This window comes from Scardinius erythrophthalmus, assembly GCF_964197995.2.
Source record: "Scardinius erythrophthalmus genome assembly, chromosome: 8".
Lineage (NCBI taxonomy): Eukaryota > Metazoa > Chordata > Actinopteri > Cypriniformes > Leuciscidae > Scardinius > Scardinius erythrophthalmus.
The window spans coordinates 48,840,874-48,863,722 of NC_138228.1; the positions used below are offsets into that span (position 1 = coordinate 48,840,874).

At 43.5% G+C, this 22,849-nt stretch overlaps 1 protein-coding gene across 7 annotated transcripts in view; it reads right to left on the reverse strand.

Moving 5' to 3' along the window:
• reln (reelin) overlaps positions 1-19,131 on the reverse strand; it is a 179,758-nt gene extending 160,627 nt beyond the window's left edge. For all 7 annotated transcript variants that reach the window (XR_014030641.1, XM_081372562.1, XM_081372561.1 and 4 more), the window contains exon 1: positions 18,761-19,131. Coding sequence is in view for 6 of the 7 variants with exons in the window: in XM_081372562.1 (XP_081228688.1) it covers positions 18,761-18,992 (232 nt within the window). In the remaining variant the exon portion in view is untranslated. The remainder of the gene's footprint in view (positions 1-18,760) is intronic.
• Between the last annotated feature and the right edge of the window lie 3,718 nt (positions 19,132-22,849).

Sequence of the window (22,849 nt, forward strand, 5' to 3'; positions counted from 1 at the left end):
AACACACGCTGACGCCGAGAGGTCATTTCCCCCGACCTCTGTCTGCCCCACAGGACTGCGGCCTGGCAGCGCTCGCGTCCGCACATCGAGAATCGTTATCGACCAAACCCTGCCGGAAAGCCGCTTCAGGGAATCAAGAACAAATCTCGAATAATACCCGAAATCAGCCTCAAAAGGTTGGTTCCCTTAGTAGAATATTTCAAAGCACTGCAAAACTTGCCAAATATTTCTCCTTGGGTCCTGTGTACCATTCAGAAGGGGTACAGGCTGCAGTTCGGTTTCAGCCCACCGAATTTCAATGGGAAGAACAGGGTGGTTTGGACTGCAGTCAACCCAGTGCAGGGTCGGGTATTGGAACAGGAAGTGAACTCCTTACTGGCAAAGTAGACAATAGAACGTCTTCTTCCGTTTTACAGCCACTACTTCATAGTTCCTAAGAAGGATGGGGTTGCGTCCAATTCTAGATCTAAGGCACTTGAATCGGTCTCTGAGGAGATTCAGGTTCAAGATGCTCACTATTCCCATCATCGTGAGCCAAATCAAATCCGAAGATTGGTTTGTCACGATAGATCTGAAGGACACATACTTCTCACATTTCCATCCTTCCATCTCACAGGAAGTTCCTGAGGTTCGCTTTCGGGGGCAAAGCGTTCCAATATCGGGTTCTTCCGTTCAGGCTAGCTCTCTCCCCTCACACATTTACCAAATGCACGGATGCAGCTGTAGCTCCGCTGAGGCTTCAGGGTATCAGGGTGCTGAACTGTATAGACGACTGGCTTATTATGGCCCAGTCACAAGAGCTGGACATTCGGCATCGAGATGTCATCCTTGCCCACATCCAGAGCTTGGGGTTGAGACTCAACACAAAGAAAAGTGTGTTGGCGCCAGCCCAAAGAACCACGTTCCTGGGAGTGGTGTGGGATTCGGTCTTGATGCCGGCAAAATTGTCTCCTGCACAGATCGAATCCATCCTGGCCATGGTGACCAGGACAGAGCTAGACCAAGCCATCAATGTGAAACAGTTTCAGAGGCTGTTAGGGCTCATGGCAGCTGAATGCCTTTGTTCCCTATCTATGTGGAAGAAACCTTGGTTCCTGTCCCAAGGCCCAGTGTTGGGAGCGCCATGTCGTCAGGAAGCCGTTTCGACAGACACCTCCCTCGCGGTCTGGGGTGCGGTCATGGACGGCCGCTTTACGTGAGGTCTATGGCAGGACCGTCATTCCCCTAGGCACATAAATTGACTGGAAATGCTGTCGTTCTTCCCAGCTCTGAGACAGACCTCAAGGGTCACCTCGTTCTTGTCAGAACATACAATATGTCAGGGGTGTGCTATCTAAATCAGCAGTTCTGGAGAGGGTCCATTGTGTCAAGGTCAGTCTTCTTCTAGTAGCTCCGGGACCTGCTGACGCAGACAGAGAGCTCAATATTTCCCCCTCGGCCAGAGCTATGGAAATTGTGGGTCTGGCCCCAGAGGGGGCGCAGTACCCAGATGCCGGCCGTTCAGGTTATCTCTATGGCCTATCAGGTACGCAGCTTGCCTTCACCTTGGCCATGAGGGCTCATTCAACCAGAGGCATGGCGTCCTCTAGAGCTCTCCTTTCAGAGGCCCCAATCCAAGAAGTGTGTGATGCAGCAGGATGGGCCACAGGATGGGCCACACTTTTATCAGATTCTATAGCCTGGACATTCCTTCTACGCCAGGCACTCTAGTGCTCTTGTCCTAAGTGTGCCTGTGCGCAGCAGATCCGGTCTGAATGCCTGCCAGCTTCACACTGAGACAGGCAGGGCTTGTTGTGGCATGAGTATTCGTTCTCCAAAGTGTTGTCATCGACGCAGTGCGAGTTCCCTCGAAAGGGAATGTCTCGGGTTACAACTGTAACCCTTGTTCCATTGAGAAGGGAATCCCTTTGTAGCTTCCGTGTATGCCGTCACACAATACGTCATGATGCAACACCAATCAGGATTGGATTAGTTTCATTCATACTTTAGAAGCGTTATGCTAAGAGCGTTCCCCAAAGTGTTGTCATCGTCGCAGTGTTTCGTTCCCTTCTCAGGGAACAAGGGTTACAGTCATAACCAGAGACGATTTTTGAGCAGTAAAAGCTTCTTCACTCAGTGAAAAGATAAGAGTTCTTCATGAATAGACTCCTTAAGCTTGCTGGTAATTGTGAGACAAACATTTTTCTGACAAGAAATGTGGTAGAAAACCACAAGCCAACAGCAGATCCGGTCTGAATGCCTGCTGCTGGTTTAACCAACTGTTTGACACAATCCCAGGCAGATGGATCATGAAAGAGTGAAAGATAACCATCTTTATTATTAATAATATTAGCTCTAGTATGATTACTATTTGATAAAAACAAATGACTAGAGATGCTCACCATTTCTTTCTTACGAGTGCTTAAGGGAAATTAAGAGAGAGAGAGAGAGAGAGAGAGAGAGATGGTGTGTGTGTGTGTGTGTGTGTGTGTGTGTGTGAGAGAGAGAGAGAGAGAGAGAGAGAGAGAGAGAGTGTCTGTGTGTGTGTGTGTGTGTGTGTGTGTGTGTGTGTGTGTGTGTGTGTGTGTGTGTGTGTGTGTGTGTGTGAGAGAGAGAGAGAGAGAGAGAGAGAGAGTGTGTGCGCACACATGTGTGTGTGTGTGTGTGTGTGTGTAGTTGGTCTAGACGTGGATACACTCTGGATTAAAAACATATCCCTCGTTCCCGCCTCTCTCCCCACATGCCAGCTTCAATAATTCATCCTCTTACTGCCAGTGTAATATCTAGTCCTCTCACTCTCCTTTTTTTTGTTTTTAACTACATTATTCCTTCACCTCGCCTTCTGAACAAGAGCAGCTCAGAATATACGGATCAGACCAGAAGAGTGCTGGCTTTACATCCAGTTATCTCACAATTATCATGATATAAGTCATGATATCAATGAGAGAAATGCATAGTAAAGGCTGATTGTCAGTGAAGGACAATTTCTGCCTTTTCCTCATACAGTTTCAGAAGACATGAAATATAGCTCAAATAGACATATAAGCTGCTTTCAAGGTATTTTTATCCTTTATGGAGCTTAAAAGATGTAAACTTTTTATGCAAATAGAGTGAGTAATTAACAAGGGACTCAATATTGGCAGAATCGTCAACTATTCAAGAAAACGCAACGGCATGTTGTCAAATTCAGCGTTTGCTCTCCTCACACAAGACACCCGAGGCTGAGAGCATCAGTCCCTCAGGAGCGAGCGCTTTTCCAGCAGGAGAAGCGTTTGAAGACGGTGGGAGTGAACGGGCCAAGAGGTTATTATGAGCAACAAACAGAGCGGTGGAGGAGGGAGAGAACAGGGAGGGAGGGATATCTGGAGAGGCCAGTAGAAGAAAAAGAGTGATCGATGAAAATGAAATACGTAAATAATTCAGAAATCCATCTGAAAGCGGGGGAAGGGAGGAGAAAAGAGGAGAACCTGGAGAGAGTAACTCATAAAAACAGACGTATTCACCTGCGGGGGTTTGCATGCGCTTTGATGAGAACTCTTAGCATTCACTCCACACCCGCACACACTCACACAACTCTCCCGATGAGCAATATCTGACTGTCTTTAGCAGAGAGAGACTCGACGTGCCGTTGGGAGAGAGAGATAGGAACATAGTAAACGTGCCTGCCATGTCTTCGGTGAGATCTCCTCATCTCTCTGTGTCTCCGCACATCATGCAATATAGATGTTGCGATGTGGTTCGCCTCATTACCAACACTCACCGCCACGCTCCTACTCAAGTATTGATAAACCTCGGGTCTGGGAGTGTCCCTGGACACACTGACACTAACATGAGGAGCTGTTTTCTGTTTTAAAAGAATAGCAAACAGAAGAGGAACGGCTGTATTGGGACGAGGTGCAGGAACAGTGTTGGTTTAACAGGAGATCATGAGATTCAGCCGGTTAAGACTCCGGTGTGTGTTTCCGTCATCGGATCAGCTCCTGCCGAATCCTGAACGCCAGATGACGAGCTGAAGACTGAAGCCAGAGAGTTGGCAGGCCTGAGTATTACCTCACTCTTAGTTAACAGCATGGCAGAGGAACAACGCCTGCCAGTGTGCAATGAATACATCAAACCTTCATGCTTGCAATAGTCCAGTCCTTTCCGTTTCAGCAAGTTTTACTTGTACAACGCTTATAATATATTTAGTTTCAAAGCAGCTTCTTCCTGTGAGGCTACGGCTACCTTATAGGGGTTCCCTCACTGGATCATCTGATGGACTTAGTTTAACTTTAATTACATTTTATTAATTAACAACTTGTCAACATACTTTATCACTAGTTGGAAAAATTAAATAATCTGTTAAACACGGAAGTATTATCCAATCATTTAAGACATTTCTGCTTATATAGAATCTTTTGGGGTTCTTTAAAATTGAGTCGAGAACCCTTGAGTTCTATAGAGAACCCATTGAAGAGTGTAGTCTGGAACCAGAGGATTCTGTCTGAAATCAGCTGGTGATTCTGGTTCCCAGTCACGAGATCAGACTGGAGCGTGCTGGAAATGAAATGGCCATTTAAACTCCTGTTTCTGTACATCATAAACATTCTTAAAAATAAAGGTTCTTTATTGGCATTGATGGTTCAATGGAGAATCATTAACACTTCCATCACACAAAATGTTCTTTGTTGTGGAAGCTTGTTTCCGACACTGAATAAAAAAATTTAAAGGTAATTGTAACTTTTTTTTCACAATTGTGTTATATAAAGTTGCAATTGCATGTTATAAAGTCAGAATTGTGAGATATAAACTCGCAATTTGGAGGGAAAGTCTCTTTTTCTTAGAATTGGACTAAATATCGGTATATATTGCAATTCTGAGATAAAAAGTCGCAATTATATTTTAAATGTTTATTCTGTGGTGGAAACAAGCTTCCATACTTCATAATGGAAAATGGTTGTTTAGATAATAAAAAAATTCTTCAAACTAAGAAAAAACAAACAATCTTTTAAGAACTGATCACCCAAAGGTTCTTTGGGGAACCAGAAATGGTTCTTCCTATGGCAGTGTTTCCCAACCGCGCTCCTGGACTCGAACCAACGCCACACATTCACAAACTCTTTCCAGTCAAACACAGCGGATTAAACTCATCAGCTCGTTAGAAGAGACTCCAAGACCCGAAGTTAAGGGTCAGATAAGAAGACGTCTAATCCAGTGTTGGTGTTCCTGCAGGAACAGGGTTGGGAAACAGTTCAATGGCATCGCTGTGAAAACCCTTTCATTTTTTAAAACGTTTCTCCGGTTCCTCGACGGATTTAGGATATTGTAGTTCCAGCCATCAAACCACAGTGCGATTCTTCCACCTCTGTGTAGGTCAGACGCTCGCAATATGAAGGAAGCGTAACCATCCGTGGCCATCTGATCTGTGTTTGACATCCCACTGGAAACCCCGTGTGCCCTTGAGAAGCCGGAAACCGGGAGAGGCTCGGGCCATCTGTTCCCCGACCGGGCCAGAATCAGACGTTTCTCAGTCTCAGGCTGAGTGTTGCTGAACCTGCGCCGTGAGACTGAAGACACCGGGCCTTTGCCGTGTCATCAGGAGTGTGTGATGAGGTTACGTGTGTCGATGACAGCTGGATAACACTGATCACACTGTGATGATTCTCTTGCGTAACCCTCTCTTGCCTCTCTGCCCTGCTGGCCATGCCATCTGCTGTCAAACACACTCCATCGCTCTCACACACATTAACAGGTCGGCTCATCTGCTGTCAAACACACTCCATCGCGCTCACACACATTAACAGGTCGGCTTCCTGAGGAACATCTTCTTTTAATGATCCTCCTAACCTCTTAATACAAGCTAACCTTTCTTCAAACTTCCTCCAAAACAGAACACATTGCGGAAGTGTTATTCTGAGGTTTGCTGATGCCATAATAGAGCTTGATATAGATAAAACACTGCCGTTTTAAATTGTGCAAGCTCTGATTTGGGATGTGTTTCTATTACAGTGACATAACTCGCTGCTTCACTTCCATAGTGCGATGCATCGTTGAAGAAATCAACTAGCTCGTCACGACTGTTTCTCAAAACCGTACTGTCGCAAATTGCTCGTTCAACCACGTTGGACAATGATGTCACGCAGGTGTTGGAGTAATAGCTACTTTTAATTAATCTGTTTGAGATCGAATTAATGCCTGATTTTTTGCTATAAATTACGGACATGACATCTGAGGACTATTTCTCATGTTTCTCAGTTATTTTGCTTTATTTCCAGATTCAATCATAGGCTCGTTCTTACTCACTAGAGCTCGTTCACACATGTGCACTCTTCAAAAAACTACGCTTTAAATCTCTTGACAAACAAAAAGACGTAAATGACATTTGTATGTATTCTAAATAAAAGATATAGATTGTACTGAGTGTCAGCTTGCTTATTTTGCTCAAGATCAGGATTTATTGAGTCCACGTCATGCAAACATGAAACTCTTCTTCTAACCACAGGTCGAGAGCCGTCATTCAAACACACAACTCTGCGATGCTGTTTGCGAATGTTCGTTGGAACGATGGTTTCGGGAAACACAGACTCATTGAACTGCTGATAACGACAGAACTTGCAACTATAGTTGGCCAACGATGCTTTCGGGAAACACACTCCTGGCTAATATCTCACTGGAAAAAGAGCAGGATTCTGTACACATGACACTAATGAGAACTAGAATAAGACACTTCCTCAGAGCCGAGATAACAGCACTGAGTTAGAGACCATTTGATTGGCTACTGGTAGTCTTGTTATCTAATGGCTTGCAATAAAATGTAAGCAACTTGTTCTCTGTTTCTTCAACAAGTATGTGGAAACTCCCTTCTAGTTTGGCTCTTTCAGTCATTCTAGAGGATGTTGTGCTTCAGACTCTGTTTGTGGAGTTTATTCTTTTTGTTCTTTTCTAGCATGTCAATGACCTTGTGCACTACCATCATCAACATTGTTTCAACGCAGCTTTGCAGAAATTCATAATGGTAATCTTTCCTATGCATTTACACCGCATAGTCCACATTGAGAATTGTATAGTGCTGGTGAATGGATACAAGTTAAGACACACTGTGAGAAACAATTGTGCAGGATTAGTTTGAGGTTTAGAGCAGAAGTCACTGGAAACATCTTATCTACCCATAAACGGTGCATTTCAGCACTTGTACTGAGTAACATGTACCTTTAGGGCACTGCTATAAACCTTTCAGGGGTAGATTAGGTACAAAGACCTCAGTGACAGCTGTTATGTCCAGAAAGGTACAATCTTTGCACATTTCTTCCTGAGAGTGAACAGGTCGGTGCCTGACCCGACTGATGCTCTTGCATCTCCAACATTTAATTTCAAAGCATGAAAAAAAAGCATGAATCCATCCCTGCTCCTTCGACTATGAGTTGAACAGGGATGACAGGATTTGCTCCCATTCATAAACAAGAGCATCAGTGAGGTTTAATGTCTAAACTGAAAGGTCACGTCAATAAGAAACATTCTGACCAATGACCGACATTTATTTGTGAAAGTGCACAGATGCACATTGGGAAGTTAAAATCCTGAACTGAAGGTGAACTGTCTTCTGTGTGGAGTGTGTGAGAGCACAAACGCATTGATCCGGTGTGTGTGCTACTCGAGTCAGTGACAGTCTTTAGTCACTGTGAGATTTTCCATGTGTTTACGCTCCCACAGCATGACGCTGCGGGAAAGGGATTCTGGGACAGTGATGAGCAGAGAGCTCACTGCGTTAGAGATGAACTATGCAAATAAATCTCTCTTTTAGAAAACCACCCAATCCATTCGCACTGCTATGTTCCTTTTCTCTTTTCTCGTGACTGAAAATTGCAAAACTAACAACTATTTATGAGAGGGGAAAAAATGACAGTTTTCAGGATTATTTGGCTCAGGATCTCTGCCAGCAAAAGCTTGAATGCCTGAAGTCAGCAAGATGACTGTAATCACTTCCATGTGCCGAAACACTGCAACAGATTACAGTCAAAACATTCAGTGCAATTACGACAGACGGAAGGGTAGAAGGATGGATAGAAGGATGGACGGACGGACGGACGGACGGACGGACGGACGGACGGACGGACGGACAGACAGACAGACAGACAGACAGACAGACAGACAGACAGACAGACAGATAGATAGATAGATAGATAGATAGATAGATAGATAGATAGATAGATAGATAGATAGATAGATAGATAGATAGATAGACCTTTACACAAGCCAGAACATTTACTTCTCCAGAGCTCCATCTATTCCTCACGGACAGATAAACTCACTAAACACCCAGAACACGTTCAAAATCTGTTCCATAAACACCCTCCGAACCGCTGCGGAAACTTCGGGGAATTGTGTTGTGAAACATGGAGAAACTCAGCCCAGGGTTGTGTCATGTTTTTCTTTATCCTCGTGCCTGTAGTGTATTCAGGGGAAACGCTCTGATTCAGTGTGTGATCTGGACATCCGATGAACATCACCGGCTTGACTACACTGTTAAACGATCACAGACGATGTTTTAGGAAGAATTCTCAGTTATTTTAAAGAAGCTCCGGCATTAACTCAACTTCCATTGACTGGTCAGTTTTTTTCACAACTGGAAGCGGTTAGCGTTTAGAAACCTAGCTTAAGCGCAGTGGTTGACTGACGAATGAGTAGATCGTTCTTCGTTGCCGTTCGATTATGAGGTCAGAAATGTCTTTCAGCTCGTTCCTTTATTCTGTTCCATGGATCGCCGGGAATATACATTAAGACTAAGTGTAAATCAGATCTTTCCAATTACTCATTGGTTAATAACCATGCATCATTCACTGTCACAAACTATGTAAGGAATTTTCCACAAGGATCTACCTTGGGAAATATTCAGTTATAATAAAAGTGCAGTGGAACATTTTCAGCACATGCATCTCAAAAACGTGATTCCTGAGAGAGAAGGATCTGTGTATGAAACAAAAGCACAGAGATGAAAGAGAATGGTGAATAGCTTTCACCTGCCTTGCTCTCGGCGCGGCCCTTCTTAGGTCTGATATTTCAAACTGCAGTTTTTATGAGCTCAACGCTGCACATTAGCACATTATCTATATTCCACTCATTCACAGAGTATGCAAACACAGCTCAGTTATCCTCTTCTCCAAAGAAGAAACAAGATCCTCCAACACCAGTTCTGCCACACTGTTCCCAAAACCTCCGGCATATGGAAACCATAAGTTCTGATTTAATCTGAAACACTGATCTGAACTCAGTCTCAAGCGTTGAGTAACTCTTCATTGGGGAGTTCAGAGTCAAAAGACAATCCTTGCTTATTTTTATTTTTCTCCCATTATTGTTTGACATCATTTCATTTATTTTTAAAGAATAAGTATCTTTATTACAGACTACATTACATTACATTACAATTTTTGTACATCTAATATGCCTAATCCTGAATGTAACTCATTCTTTTGAATCTGCTTCATATGTAATATGTCTGCAATCATACGTCGCCTTTTCTCATCAGTGAACGGTGTGTAAGTCGAGGTATGAACTAATCAAGAACCAACACTAACTATACGACTGAAGTCATATTGATTCATTCGTGAATAACGTGCCAACAGCCTTAACGTGTAATTACATGCTATATCGTTAAAACAATCATTAACATTCTGGGATAAACTAAACCACAGGCTCTATAAGAAATAATGAGAACTATTTTGACTTTGAATTATGCATACTTTAATATTGTCATAATTCATGTTTTCGGCATGTGCAGCTTCATCTTACACACCACTGGATTTCATGATTAGTTTGCCATTATTTACATGGATCCTCATTATCAAACAGAGAAAAGAACACTAAAGACTGTCATTGAGGAGGATCCCAGGGGATCTCCTCTACAGCGGACAGGAGATTAACACTGTTATCACTAGATTAAAACATGAGAGAGGAGCTTATTTACTGTTAACTATACATAGAGGCAAGCAGGACAGGCTGAGGACGACTGACACTCGCCCGGTTCTCAAGAACACACATATATGTTTATTTCAATACATCTGCCATGAACACAAGAGTGCTTAAGAAAACTACCTTACGAGCAACTGAGTTTGTATACAAGCATTTTAGTTGTTCTTATTTGAGTGTAATTATTATTGTCTATCTGAAATTAAATAGCAGTTGAATAGCCTATAATATCACTGTTGCTATAGTGTACTAAATAAGAGGGTAGTGCAGCGTTATTTGGGAGAGGTTTTTATCTAACTGTTGGTCTCGGCATCAGCAGATTTCATTCTGGATTATTGGCTATCTGTGGATGATTCAGAGGATTCAAGCGTTCAGGTTCACATCAACATTACTGTAAACACTCGTCATAGAGCATAGAGCACACACACATTCACACACACACACACACACACACACACACACACACACACACTCAGAAGTTGCAGCTCTTTTAATATTAATCACATATCACTCTGAGTTCCCTCGTTCTGCCGTGTATGTATCCTGATGGTACAGCAGAATCTCTATGGGCTGACACACACACACACACACACACACACACACACACACACATATTACACCATCACCAAGACATCATCCACAGCACTAGTGTACACTGACTGGATCCAAACGCTGTAATATCTGTTTAAAGTTAACTTATGACCCGAAGCTCCAGCTGTTCTGCTCTTCCAGAGAACACACACGAAAACACTGCATTCATAGAGTTCATATTTCACAGTTTTGCACACAACTGAACCTTCACTACATATCTCCACATGCATCTCCATATTACATCAGTCTGAAAGAATCCAGAGTCGAACTTGAGATTCTGATAGTTTTGTTCATATTAACCCTATTAGTTTATTTTATTTATTTTTTATATAGCGCCTGTAAAGCAGCTTCTCAAGGCACTTTACACAATACAAATACAAAGAGAAAAATAAACAAGAATAAAAGTAAAAAATACACAGATAGAAATACAAAGCGCACAAGAACACACTCTAATACAAAATAATTAAAACCCTTAAGAAAAAGAGTTTTTAGGTTGGATTTTAAAATGTTTAGATCTTGTGCATCTTTAATATGTGACCCTGGATCACGAACCCAGTCTGGAGTCGCAATAGCCAACTATACACTGTATGGGTCAAAGTTATCGATCTTTCTTTTATACCAAAAATCATTAGGATATTAAGTAAAGATCCTGTTGCATGAAGAAATTTTGTAAATTTCCCACCGTAAATATATAAAAACATTTGTTTCTGTGAGTGAATGCTGCACAATCGCCAACATAAATGAACAACTTTAAAGGAGATTTTCTCAATGAATCCAGATCTTCAATAGTTGTACCTCAGCCAAATATTGTCCTATCATAACAAACCACACATCAATGGAAAGCTTATTTATTCAGCTTTCATATGATGTATAAATCTTAATTGCATACAATTGACCCATGTCAATGGTGTTCCAGGGTATTAGAAGGAAGAGCAGACGTGTGTGTGGAACAGCCAAGAGACACGCTTGAGAGCCGAAACGCTGAACTCTCAGTCAGACTCAGTTTATCGTGCAGGACATGTCAACGTGAGCAGAGCTGTCGTCTTCGCCTTGTTCTCAGGCTGGGTGTAAATGTAGTACTGTTTACATATAACAGAACAACACATGTGGTTGAACTCACTGTAAGACCAGTTTTAATGACCATAATATGATCTGAGCTATTTTTGTCTATAAAACAAACAAAGTAGGAGTGCAAATTACAATAACCACTCGCATTTCCTACCATTGCTGTTTCACAAAGAGCTTGGCCTCGAGGTCAGAAGCTCTCAGACTAATGTTGACGAGTCTGAACTGGTTTTGGGAGCTGGTTCGGGAAGTTATGGGTGAGAAACGCAACCGTCGTCATCTAAACACACTTTCTGATTCCATTCTCTTCTTGATGTACGGTCAATCTCTTCCCTGTTCTCTCAGTCAAAGTGGCAAAAGCAGAAATAAAATAAAAGAAGAACGAAATGCATCTACTGATTTTAAACGGGTCCCAGCGTCACGGTTCTGTCTCTTGCTGTGGTTTAGTCGGCGTTAATCTGCCTGTGAAACTCAAGTGACACGAGGCTGTGATCACAGTCGCTGAAGGAACGAGGAACATGTGAAATGCTTCTACAAACCCTCCCATAAAACTACATGTTTCTCAACTGGAACTAGGGCTGGATGATTAATCGAAAAGTAATCGAAACCGAAATTCAGAGCCTATAACCGACGTCATTTTACCAAGTCGATTATTTAGATTTTTTAATCCTATTAATATTTCTGCCCACTGTGTGTTAATGTACTTTCCCCTTAAAACATATTAGCGCGCGTGTAGTCACGTGACTCCGCACCGTCCAGTCTTTCTTTTTACATTAAAACTTAAATTACTTTTTTATAAGACGTTTTTATTTCAAGCATTGTATGCTTTGTTTGATTTAATTGTTTGAAATATTTAATAAATAAACATTAATAGCTTTCTGTGTGTTTCCTTATTTTAGAATCACAAAGACAGGATTGTGCACTCTTTCATTAGAAAAAATAACCATGAACATGTTTACAGTATAAGCCTTGTTAGTGATATATGAGAAAGAAAAATATATATAAAATAATCGTTCAATAATCGTAATCGAAGTAACTTGTTCGATTAATTGCGATAATGATTTAAGCCAAAATCGTCCAGCCCTAACTGGAACTCTGTCCATACATTCACAAACGCTTCGGCAACTGGGACTTTTATTACATTTAAGGCCCGTTCACACCAAGATCATAACTATAACTATAACGATAGTTTATCAGCGTTCACAGCAGCGCTCGGTCTCCTCCTGTTTATATGAAGCGCTGCGGTTTGGCGTCTGTCTCTTTAAATGCTCGAGCTCTTTAGAGCAGGATTCTGATTGGCTGTCAGAGTTTCTCCTTCATCATCTGGAAGACATCGTTCTGAACGTGATCGTTCCTCGGCGTCGTCATCGTTATAGTTGTGCTGTGATTCTCTCAGAGTTAGAGCGACTATTAAAACTTTATAGTTATCGTCCTGGTCTGACCTTTAGTCTATTTTGCAATCAGGAAAAATCAATCAGTAAAACATATAGCAGTTTTGATTATTTTGATTGAGCTTTTCTAACTCACTTGCTTCAGTGAGTTTTTGTCTTATATTAATATCATATATTATAATTAAGCAATATTACACAAGCAAGAGTGCTGTTTTCAGCCACTGCAAATGTGATATTGATTTTATACAACAAAGAAGTTAGATAAACGAGAAGTTAATATTGTGAGTTACATTTTGGACACATTATTGTCTGCTTTCGCTCTATTTCTCAAATAGTTCCAAACAAAGCAGAACCACAGCAGAACACCACATGAGTCAATGATTCAATTGCCCATTCAAAGAGACAGTCCCTGCATCCCAATGTCCATACTATCCATCCTAAATCATATGTGAGACTAAAATAAGTGCATCCCAAAGCATAGTGTGTTGAAAAGAGTTTGCCAGAAGCCCCTGGATGGTGTGTTAGGAATTCAAATTAAATGAAATATGGAGGATTTTAACTGTGACAAGATGATTGACAGGCGAGGATGGTGACAGGATACGTGCAACTAAGCGAAAGAGAGCAAAGCCATTTGGGAATTGAGATGCAGTGAGTCACTTCTTTCCTGAATGAAACGTTTGAATCAGGTGAATCAATCAATCAATGACTCACTCATTAAGACTTGCACAGAGTAACTCATGCTGAATGACAGTGTGTTTATTTCTGTAGGGGATTTTTGAAAGCAACTAAAAAAAGTCATTAGTAACATGATTCATTTTCCATCAAATACTCAGTAATCTTGTACCTCTACAATCACAATAAATAGCTTGACTGAAAGTATGACAGAGAAGTAATTCATAAACTGCAGTTGAGGAACTTCCCCAACTTCACTCAAGCACAAACAAACCAATGAAAACCAAATACACCCGTGAATCAGCCTGTGTTCAAGGACCCTCAAGAGCACTCGCTCATTAGAGACTGCTGGATCATTTCATTTCTAAAAGCTAGAGACTGAAATGGCTGCGTCGAGGAGCCGCTTACAGATGGCTGCAGGTTTGTGCACACTGGCATCATTGTGGGCCATTTTGTATTGAGTTTAATGACTACCTGGCACAGCATTGGCATCTCTCTGGCGTGTTCGACTGCCATCATCACTATCCGGGGTGAAGCCCGTGGCCAGATGCAACGGATTAATTCTGAGCCGTGTTTCACTGTCACATCGGGAGCCAAACAGGCAGCCGTCAGCAGCCTTGCCCATTAGCCGGCGATCACATTATGCAGAGAACCATCACAATGGGCTGCAAAACAATTCATGAATTATCGCTTCGTAGCTTTGGAAAGTATCTCGAGTGAATTCATTTGGTTACACTGAGAGGAGTCATTATTCTTTATTTAATGCCTCGCAAATGTGCATTCTGAACTTGTCCAATGTCAGAGAACGGGCTTTGTAATTGAAAATGCATTTTATAAAATCAGAACTGCTTTCATCTGGTATTAGCATCATCCTCAGGCGATCCAATCACAGAATACAGATGCACAAATGGTACAAAACCTTTTGAGTGACGCACTTATGAAATCAGAGCCCTCAATTAAATCAGATCATTGCATGTTAAAGTCATGAAAGGGAAGTTGTGTTGGACTTTTCTCCTCTATTGGGTCATATGTCGAGTGAAACGCTTCTGGAACAACAACAAATGTAGGCGGGGCTTGATTGTGTCTGTGGGGAGTTGATTGGATGGTTGTGGTTTGCTATTGGCTGAACTCATGTGAGTGACAGGTAGCCCCGCCTCCGTCATCAGAGAAGAAAAGAGAAGCTGCAGTTATTCTGATTCAAGGTTATTTAAAACAATAATTATGTTAATAAATCATATTTATAGATTTATATATCATATAATAAATAAATCATTTAGAATAAACACTGCAATATTCTATTACAAACAGGAATTCCCTTTTGATATCATGGGGACTTTAATATTGCTTGTAAACAAAGCCTTGTTGACAGATGCCGAACAAGCCATTCAGAAAGTTTTCTTGTCTCGAGGATGTTTGATCTAACAAGCCAGCGCAGGAGTTATTAGCCTATTATTATTACAATTTATTTATTTATTTATTAACGGGGTGCAAAGGCTAATCTATCAAATCGATAATGGTCTATAACCGGCAACGAATTTCATTATCGATTAATCGCGTATGCTGAAAACATCCGCCAGTCGCGTCACTTTACAGTGAATTGGGCGTTTCAACGGACGCAGTTTCAATGAGCTGGTGTGGGAAAGTGCAGTCCAAAACACGAGAAAGATTCATATTACGACTCATTTAACGCGACTAGCCCTGCCAGGTGCTTTGACCGTTGTGTGTGCTGTTTAAAGTGTTCGTTTCCCTTCCTATAACTTATATTTGACGGTTATATCATTACCTGTAATGTCAGAGTTTTTCCATCTTCAGGCTTCAGTGAACGAGCACCACGTGCGCATGCGCGTCAAACAGACGGAGCGCGCGAGTCTGATTTAAAATACATTTACCAAAAGTCATTGTACCTAACCCTATTATAAATAAAATAATAAAATACTGAAAATAATTGTTGCTTTGTTTATCTGATCAATAGAAGACATAATCGATTACAGATTAATCAATGATAAAATTGATAATTAGTTGTAGATTCCAAGAATCTCTATCAGCGTGTCTACGATAGAGAAAACAATCAAAATAATTTTCTCTATGGAGAAGTTACACTTAAATGGACAGTTCACCCCCAAAAAATGAAAAGTAGCCAATGTCATCATTTACTTTTTTGATTCTGACTTTCATTCATCTTCGAAACACACATTTAACAGATTTATAGGCATTTATTCGTATATAGAGCTCATCAAATGGAAGCTCAAACTGCTTGGATAAAAATGATTAAACAAAATAAAAAATATTTTCATTTGCGTTCCAAATATAGCAAAAAAAAAAAAACTTTCATACAGGTTTGGATCAACATGAGGGAATGAACTATACAGTGTTTTCATGGCACCCATGGTACATTAAAAAACCCTTTATTTCTACAAAGGACAGAGTCTTGAATATGTGCTTCAAGTTATTGATTCCATCATTTGTGTGTAAAAAAGGTCTGGGATGTAGCAGTCAGTGCGTGCTAGATAAATCAGACGTGTGGATAAATGGTGAAAAAGGAATGGAAATCACACTTTAGTGTATCAATTCACAAAAAGCACATATAGCCTGCTGAAACGTAGATCTGATTTCCCATGGGACTCTGGAGCGTGTCGAAGCGTGAGGTTCTGGAGTGGCTCGCCATCAGTGCGCTATTGTAAAGCTCGTCAAAAGAGGAGGTGTGCGTTAAAAAGCCCAGCATGCAAAGCGCACAGAGGGAACCATGGCAAGTTTTACAGCAAAGATATTCAGAACGCGTTCAGAAACACAACAGCTCCTTCTCATCCGCATATCAAGCTGAAGTTTAACCTCATGTACAGATAATACACACTCTCACCTGTCAATCATCTGCACTCATTTCTCAGCTTGTTTTCAATATTGCCTTCATGTCTTATTCTTTTTGCCTTTCTTGTTTACCTTTTTTCCTATATTAACAGGCTTCACTTCACTGTGAACAAGCAAGAATTTGAGAAATAAACTTTGACTTTGATTTGGTCCGAGTCTCAGAACTCATGCGACTCAGTACAGCCTTCAGGGACAGTTTATATCAAAACTGGAGAAACGCCTTCAAATACTGAAACTCTATCATGCCTTATGAAGATATTATCAATCACACTAATTCATGTTATTACGGAGTGTAATTGCATTTCTGCCTGTCTCGCTCAGTCCATCTTCTTCATGATTATTTCTGTATTTATTTCCCGGATGTTGACACTCTATAAATGTGCAGCACTTTGGCTTCTTCTCTTTGTCTTTCAGCCCTTCCATCCCCATTAATCCCCCAGAATCCTCACGACCCCCGAACACACAAAGACGCCGGCGCTCGGCTCGTGTGTGTGTCGAGTGCGAACACGTCCCTGCAGATCTCACAGGTCTGGATGAGAAAGATAAAGCGGAGAACACAAGACCTCACGCTTCTGTTCTGACACAAAGAACAGTCTTCAGAAACATCACAAACCACGGCTCTCGGACTCTGAAAAACTGCTAGTAAATCTGTGAGTAGATTTAACCAAGACCGAAACCTGCGGCGCTCCTCTTTAGTTTTACACTGCAGAGTTATATCGGCAAAGTGGGAATGTTTAGATTCTCCAGTTGCATGTAATTTGTTGATCTGATTTTCTCTCATATTCTCTGCACCTGTTGTGCTCTTGTTGAGTTGTTTGTGCGAATCTAGCGGTTTGGCCTCCGGATAATCCGCCCACACGCGAGCGCCGGGATCACACAGACGGCACTGAAGAACGGAGGAAAGTGGAAGAGAGCAGTTCGACTTCACATCAATACTTGCACTCAGTTACATAAACACACACACGAGCATCTCGCTCGCACATACAGAGCTGAATCTATTTTCAAATGCAGGAACTGGGATTTTGCATCCATACCTGCAATGAAATGCATTTGAAACACTTTTTTTTGCATTTGAAATGCATTTCAGACACTTTTCCAGTGCAAAAAACACTGGCCACCTGCAATTATTCCCTTTACCAGCGATTAAAAAAAACAAAAAAAAAAAAAAACAACAACTTTGAAACATTGAAACAATGAAACAATGAAACAATTTTCACTCAGCAACTGCTAGTAAATTTCACACAGGTAATTACAAAGTAACACAATTAGTTAAAGCTGACATTTCAAAGTTGAAAGACTGAAATAGTATTTTATTATTTCTTTCTGAAATAGTATAATATCTCCAAAAATATTTTTTCACAGTGAAATTCCCTTTTGATTGAGTGGTTATTGTTTGACTCTTTCACATAAAGCACATTTTTACATGTTTATGTGTTCTTTCATATATTTCCTGCTGAAGTAAAACTCCCCAAAAAACTCCTTTTTAGGTTACACTTTATTTTAAGGTGTCATTGTGACAGTGTAATTATAAATTTAAGTACTGAGTAATATTATTTAACAACATGTACTTACTATAGGGTTAGGGTAGGACTAGGGTTTAGTTGAGGGTTAGTTGCATGTAATTATGCATAATTTACTGTTGTTGTTATTATTATAGTAACATATGTAACAAGGACACTGTAAAATAAAGTGTTCCCCCCTTTTATTGATGAAGAGCAGAGTGTGACTGAATGCATCGTTCGTCTGCTCCGGTACTCAACAATTTTCACTCAGCAAATGCTAGTGAATTTCACAAGTAATTACAAAGTAACACATTGAGTTGAAGCTGACATTTCTAAGTAGAAAGACTGATATAGTATTTTCTTGTAAAACAATCTCCAAAAATAATTTTTCATAGTGAACCCCTAAATTCTCTTTTGATTGAGTGGTTATTGAAGCACATTTTTAAACATTCATGTGTTCTTTCATTTATTTCCTGCTGAAGGAAAACTCCCCAAAAACCTGCTTTTTAGGTTACACTTTATTTTAAGGTGTCATTGTTACAGTGCAATTATATATTTTATTACTGAGTAATATTATTTAACAACATGTAGGGTTGTTGATTTAGGGTTAGTTGCATGTAGTTATGCATAATTTACTGATATTACTATAATAACTACATGTAACAGATGTAACAAGGACACTGTAAAATAAAGTGTTTCCCCTTTGTATTGATGAAGTGCAGAGTGCGGCTGGCTGTGTGGTCCGGTACTCACCCTGGTACTCCTGTCCCGGGACGTATGCAGCGGGGCTCCCGTGGATCTGGAAGGTGAGCAGCACCTCTGCTCCCCCGTCGGCCCCTGAGGGCCCCTCCAGCTCTCCGTGATGATGAGTGCACAGGAAGAAGAAGGGGTTGAAGCGAGGATAGAAGCCGGCCGGAGCGCTTCCCAAATCCACGGCTCCGGCCGACACCAGCGCCAGCAGCAGGACGGCCTGAACCCTGAGCATCTCTGCTGCAGGAGCTCCAGGAGAGAGAGAGAGAGAGAGAGAGAGAGAGAGAGAAAGAGAGAGAGAGAAAGTGTGTGTGTGTGAGCGGGCAGGTGTGTGAGGGTCTCACAGGTGAGTGTGTGTCTGGTCTGTCCTCCCTTCACACACGGGGAGTTCAGAGGCTGGTGTTTTAGCCCCGCTCCGACACTTAAATAGCTCTCAACACTCCCTCCCTCCGCCTCTCTCTCCTCCCATCTCCCCTCCCTCTCTCTCTCCTTCTCTCTCTCTCTCTCTCTCACACTCTCTCTTGTACTCCCTCTCCCTCTCTCTTGTACTCTCTCTCTCTCTCTCCTTCTCTGTCTCTCACTCTCTCTAGTACTCCCTCTCTCTCCCTCTCTCCTTCTCTCTCTCTCCCTCTCTCTCTCTTTCTCTCTCTCTCTCTCTCTCTCTCATGCTCCCTATCTCTCCCTCCCTCTCTCCTTCTCTCTCTCTCTCTCTCTCTCTCTCTCTCTCTCTCTCTCTCTCTCTCTCTCTCTCTTCTCTCTCATACTCCCTATCTCTCCCTCCCTCTCTCCTTCTCTCTCTCTACCTCTCCCTCTCTCTCTCTCTCTCTCTCTCTCTCTCTCCCATCTCCCTCCCTCCCTCTCTCTTTATCTTTCTCTCTTTCTCCCATCCTCCTCCCTCCCTCCCTCCCTCCCTCTCTCTCTCTCTCTCTCTCTCTCTCTCTCTCTCTCTCTCTCATACTCCATCAAAAAGCCTCTCGTGTGTTTCCTCCCTGCCTCGTTTCTGTCAATCATTCTAATATGTCTGTGTGTTAGTGATTTGTCTCTCTCTTTAGTGCTGTTTTTTGTCCAAGAAAGCCTGCCTTTGTCTTTTTCTTCTCATCTCCCTCCATCCCCCAAAGCGGATTCCCTGCTTTTCCACCCAAAGATCACACCTCCTCCTCCTCGTCTCTCCTCGCCTCCTCCTCGTCTCTGATAGGACCCTCTCAAGCTCCGGCGCCTCTTTGTGCTCAATTCACTCATTTTGTTTCTTTTTGTTTTGCATTCTCTCAGCTCTCTTTCTGTGTGTATATATCTCAATGTTTCCCTTAAAATCCGACCTTCTCATATTCCCGTCTCTGTCTCTTAAACACACCCACACACACACAAACTCACACACTCACCCACACACACACACACACACACACACACACACTTCACACTTTCTCCATCTGTCTGCTCTTGTCTACGACTTTATATGATCCATCCAACTGAGACTTTAAAGATGAAATCTCTGATCCATATTCAAGCGTTTTGATTCTGGAAATGACAACTGCTATTACTTCTAACATTCGTTATCAATTGTCATGCAAAGTTCACGATAAGCAACTAAAATGACAAGAAAAATGATGAACTCCCACTATTCCTGACTGAACACACCCAGACATCTGCTCAAGTTTAATATAGAGATGTTTCACCAAATTGTTTCATTGACTGTCAAGTAACAAAGGAAAAACTTTGCACAACATTCTTCAGATTCATCCCATTCAGAAAGTCGAGAGCCGCTTGATCTGTGACAAACAGATTAAAGAATTCATGCATCTCTATTGTTTCCCAACAAACGGGTAAACAGCCTGAAGTATACAACAATATTTTAAACGTGTTTTTTCTTGGTTATGTGAACGTTAAATCAACATTCCATTTTATCATTCTTCAATCATTATGGGAACGTTACTTTTGAACGTTCTGAAAGTAGTAGAAACATTTAAAAAACATTAGACAAAGTTATGAACAAACATTCTTTCAATAATGTTAATAGAATGTTTGTTCAAAGTTATCTGAACATTGCATTTTAAAGGGACGAGACTCAGGAAGGGCCGCCTCGACGGGACGAGACTCAGGAAGGGCCGCCTCGACGGGACGAGACTCAGGAAGGGAGGCCTCGATGGGACGAGACTCGGGAAGGGAGGCCTCGACGGGACGAGACTCGGGAAGGGAGGCCTCGACGGGACAAGACTCAGGAAGGGAGGCCTCGACGGGACGAGACTCAGGAAGGGAGGCCTCGACGGGACGAGACTCAGGAAGGGAGGCCTCGATGGGACGAGACTCGGGAAGGGAGGCCTCGACGGGACGAGACTCGGGAAGGGAGGCCTCGACGGGACAAGACTCAGGAAGGGAGGCCTCGACGGGACGAGACTCAGGAAGGGAGGCCTCGACGGGACGAGACTCAGGAAAGGCGGCCTCGACGGGACGAGACTCAGGAAGGGAGGCCTCGATGGGACAAGACTCAGGAAGGGAGGCCTCGACGGGACGAGACTCAGGAAGGGAGGCCTCGATGGGACAAGACTCAGGAAGGGAGGCCTCGACGGGACGAGACTCAGGAAGGGAGGCCTCGATGGGACAAGACTCAGGAAAGGCGGCCTCGACGGGACGAGACTCAGGAAGGGAGGCCTCGATGGGACAAGACTCAGGAAGGGAGGCCTCGACGGGACGAGACTCAGGAAGGGAGGCCTCGACGGGACGAGACTCAGGAAGGGAGGCCTCGACGGGACGAGACTTTGGAAGGGCAGCGTCGACAGGACGAGACTCGGGAAGGGAGGCCTCGACGGGACGAGACTCAGGAAGGGAGGCCTCAATGGAACGAGACTCTGGAAGGGACGGGATGAAACTCGGAAAGGGAGGCCAAGACGGGATGAGACTCTGTAAGGGAGGCCTCGACGGGATGAGACTCTGGAAGGGAGGCCTCGACGAGACGAGAATCAGGAAGGGAGGCCTCGACGGGACGAGACTCAGGAAGGGAGGCCTCGACGGGATGAGACTTTGGAAGGGAGCCGTCGACAGGACGAGACTCGGGAAGGGAGGCCTCGACGGGACGAGACTCAGGAAGGGAGGCCTCAACGGAACGAGACTCTGGAAGGGACGGGATGAAACTCGGAAAGGGAGGCCAAGACGGGACGAGACTCTGTAAGGGAGGCCTCGACGAGACGAGACTCAGGAAGGGAGGCCTCAACGGAACGAGACTCTGGAAGGGACGGGACGAGACTCGGGAAGAGAGGCCTCGACGGGACGAGACTCAGGAAGGGAGGCCTCAACGGAACGAGACTCTGGAAGGGACGGTACGGGACGAGACTCGAAAAGGGAGGCCTCGACGGGACGAGACTCTGTAAGGGAGGCCTCGACGGGACGAGACTCTGGAAGGGAGGCCTCGACGGGACGAGACTCCGGAAGGGCAGCCTCGACGGGACGAGACTCCGGAAGGGAGGCCTTGACGGGACAAGACTCAGGTAGGGCAGCCTCGAAGGAACGAGACTCAGGAAGGGAGGACGAGACGGGACGAGACTCTGGAAGAGAGGCCTCGACAGGACGAGACTCTGTAAGGGAGGCCTGGACGGGACGAGACTCTGGAAGAGAGGCCTCGACAGGACGAGACTCTGTAAGGGAGGCCTCGACGGGACGAGACTCTGGAAGAGAGGCCTCGAAGGACAAGACTCTGGAAGGGAGGCCTTGATGGGACGAGACTCAGGAAGGGCAGCCTCGAAGGAACGAGACTCAGGAAGGGAGGCCTCGACGGGACAAGACTCAGGAAGAGAGGGCTCAACAGGACGAGACTCTGTAAGGGAGGCCTCGACGGGACGAGACTCTGGAAGGGAGGCCTCGACGGGACGAGACTCTGGAAGGGAGGCCTTGACGGGACGAGACTCAGGAAGGGCAGCCTCGACGGGACGAGACTCTGGAAGGGAGGCCTCGACGGGACGAGACTCTGGAAGGGAGGCCTTGACGGGACGAGACTCAGGAAGGGACGGGACGAGACTCAGGAAGGGAGGCCTCGACGGGACGAGACTCAGGAAGGGAGGCCTCGATGGGACGAGACTCTGGAAGGGACGGGACGAGACTCAG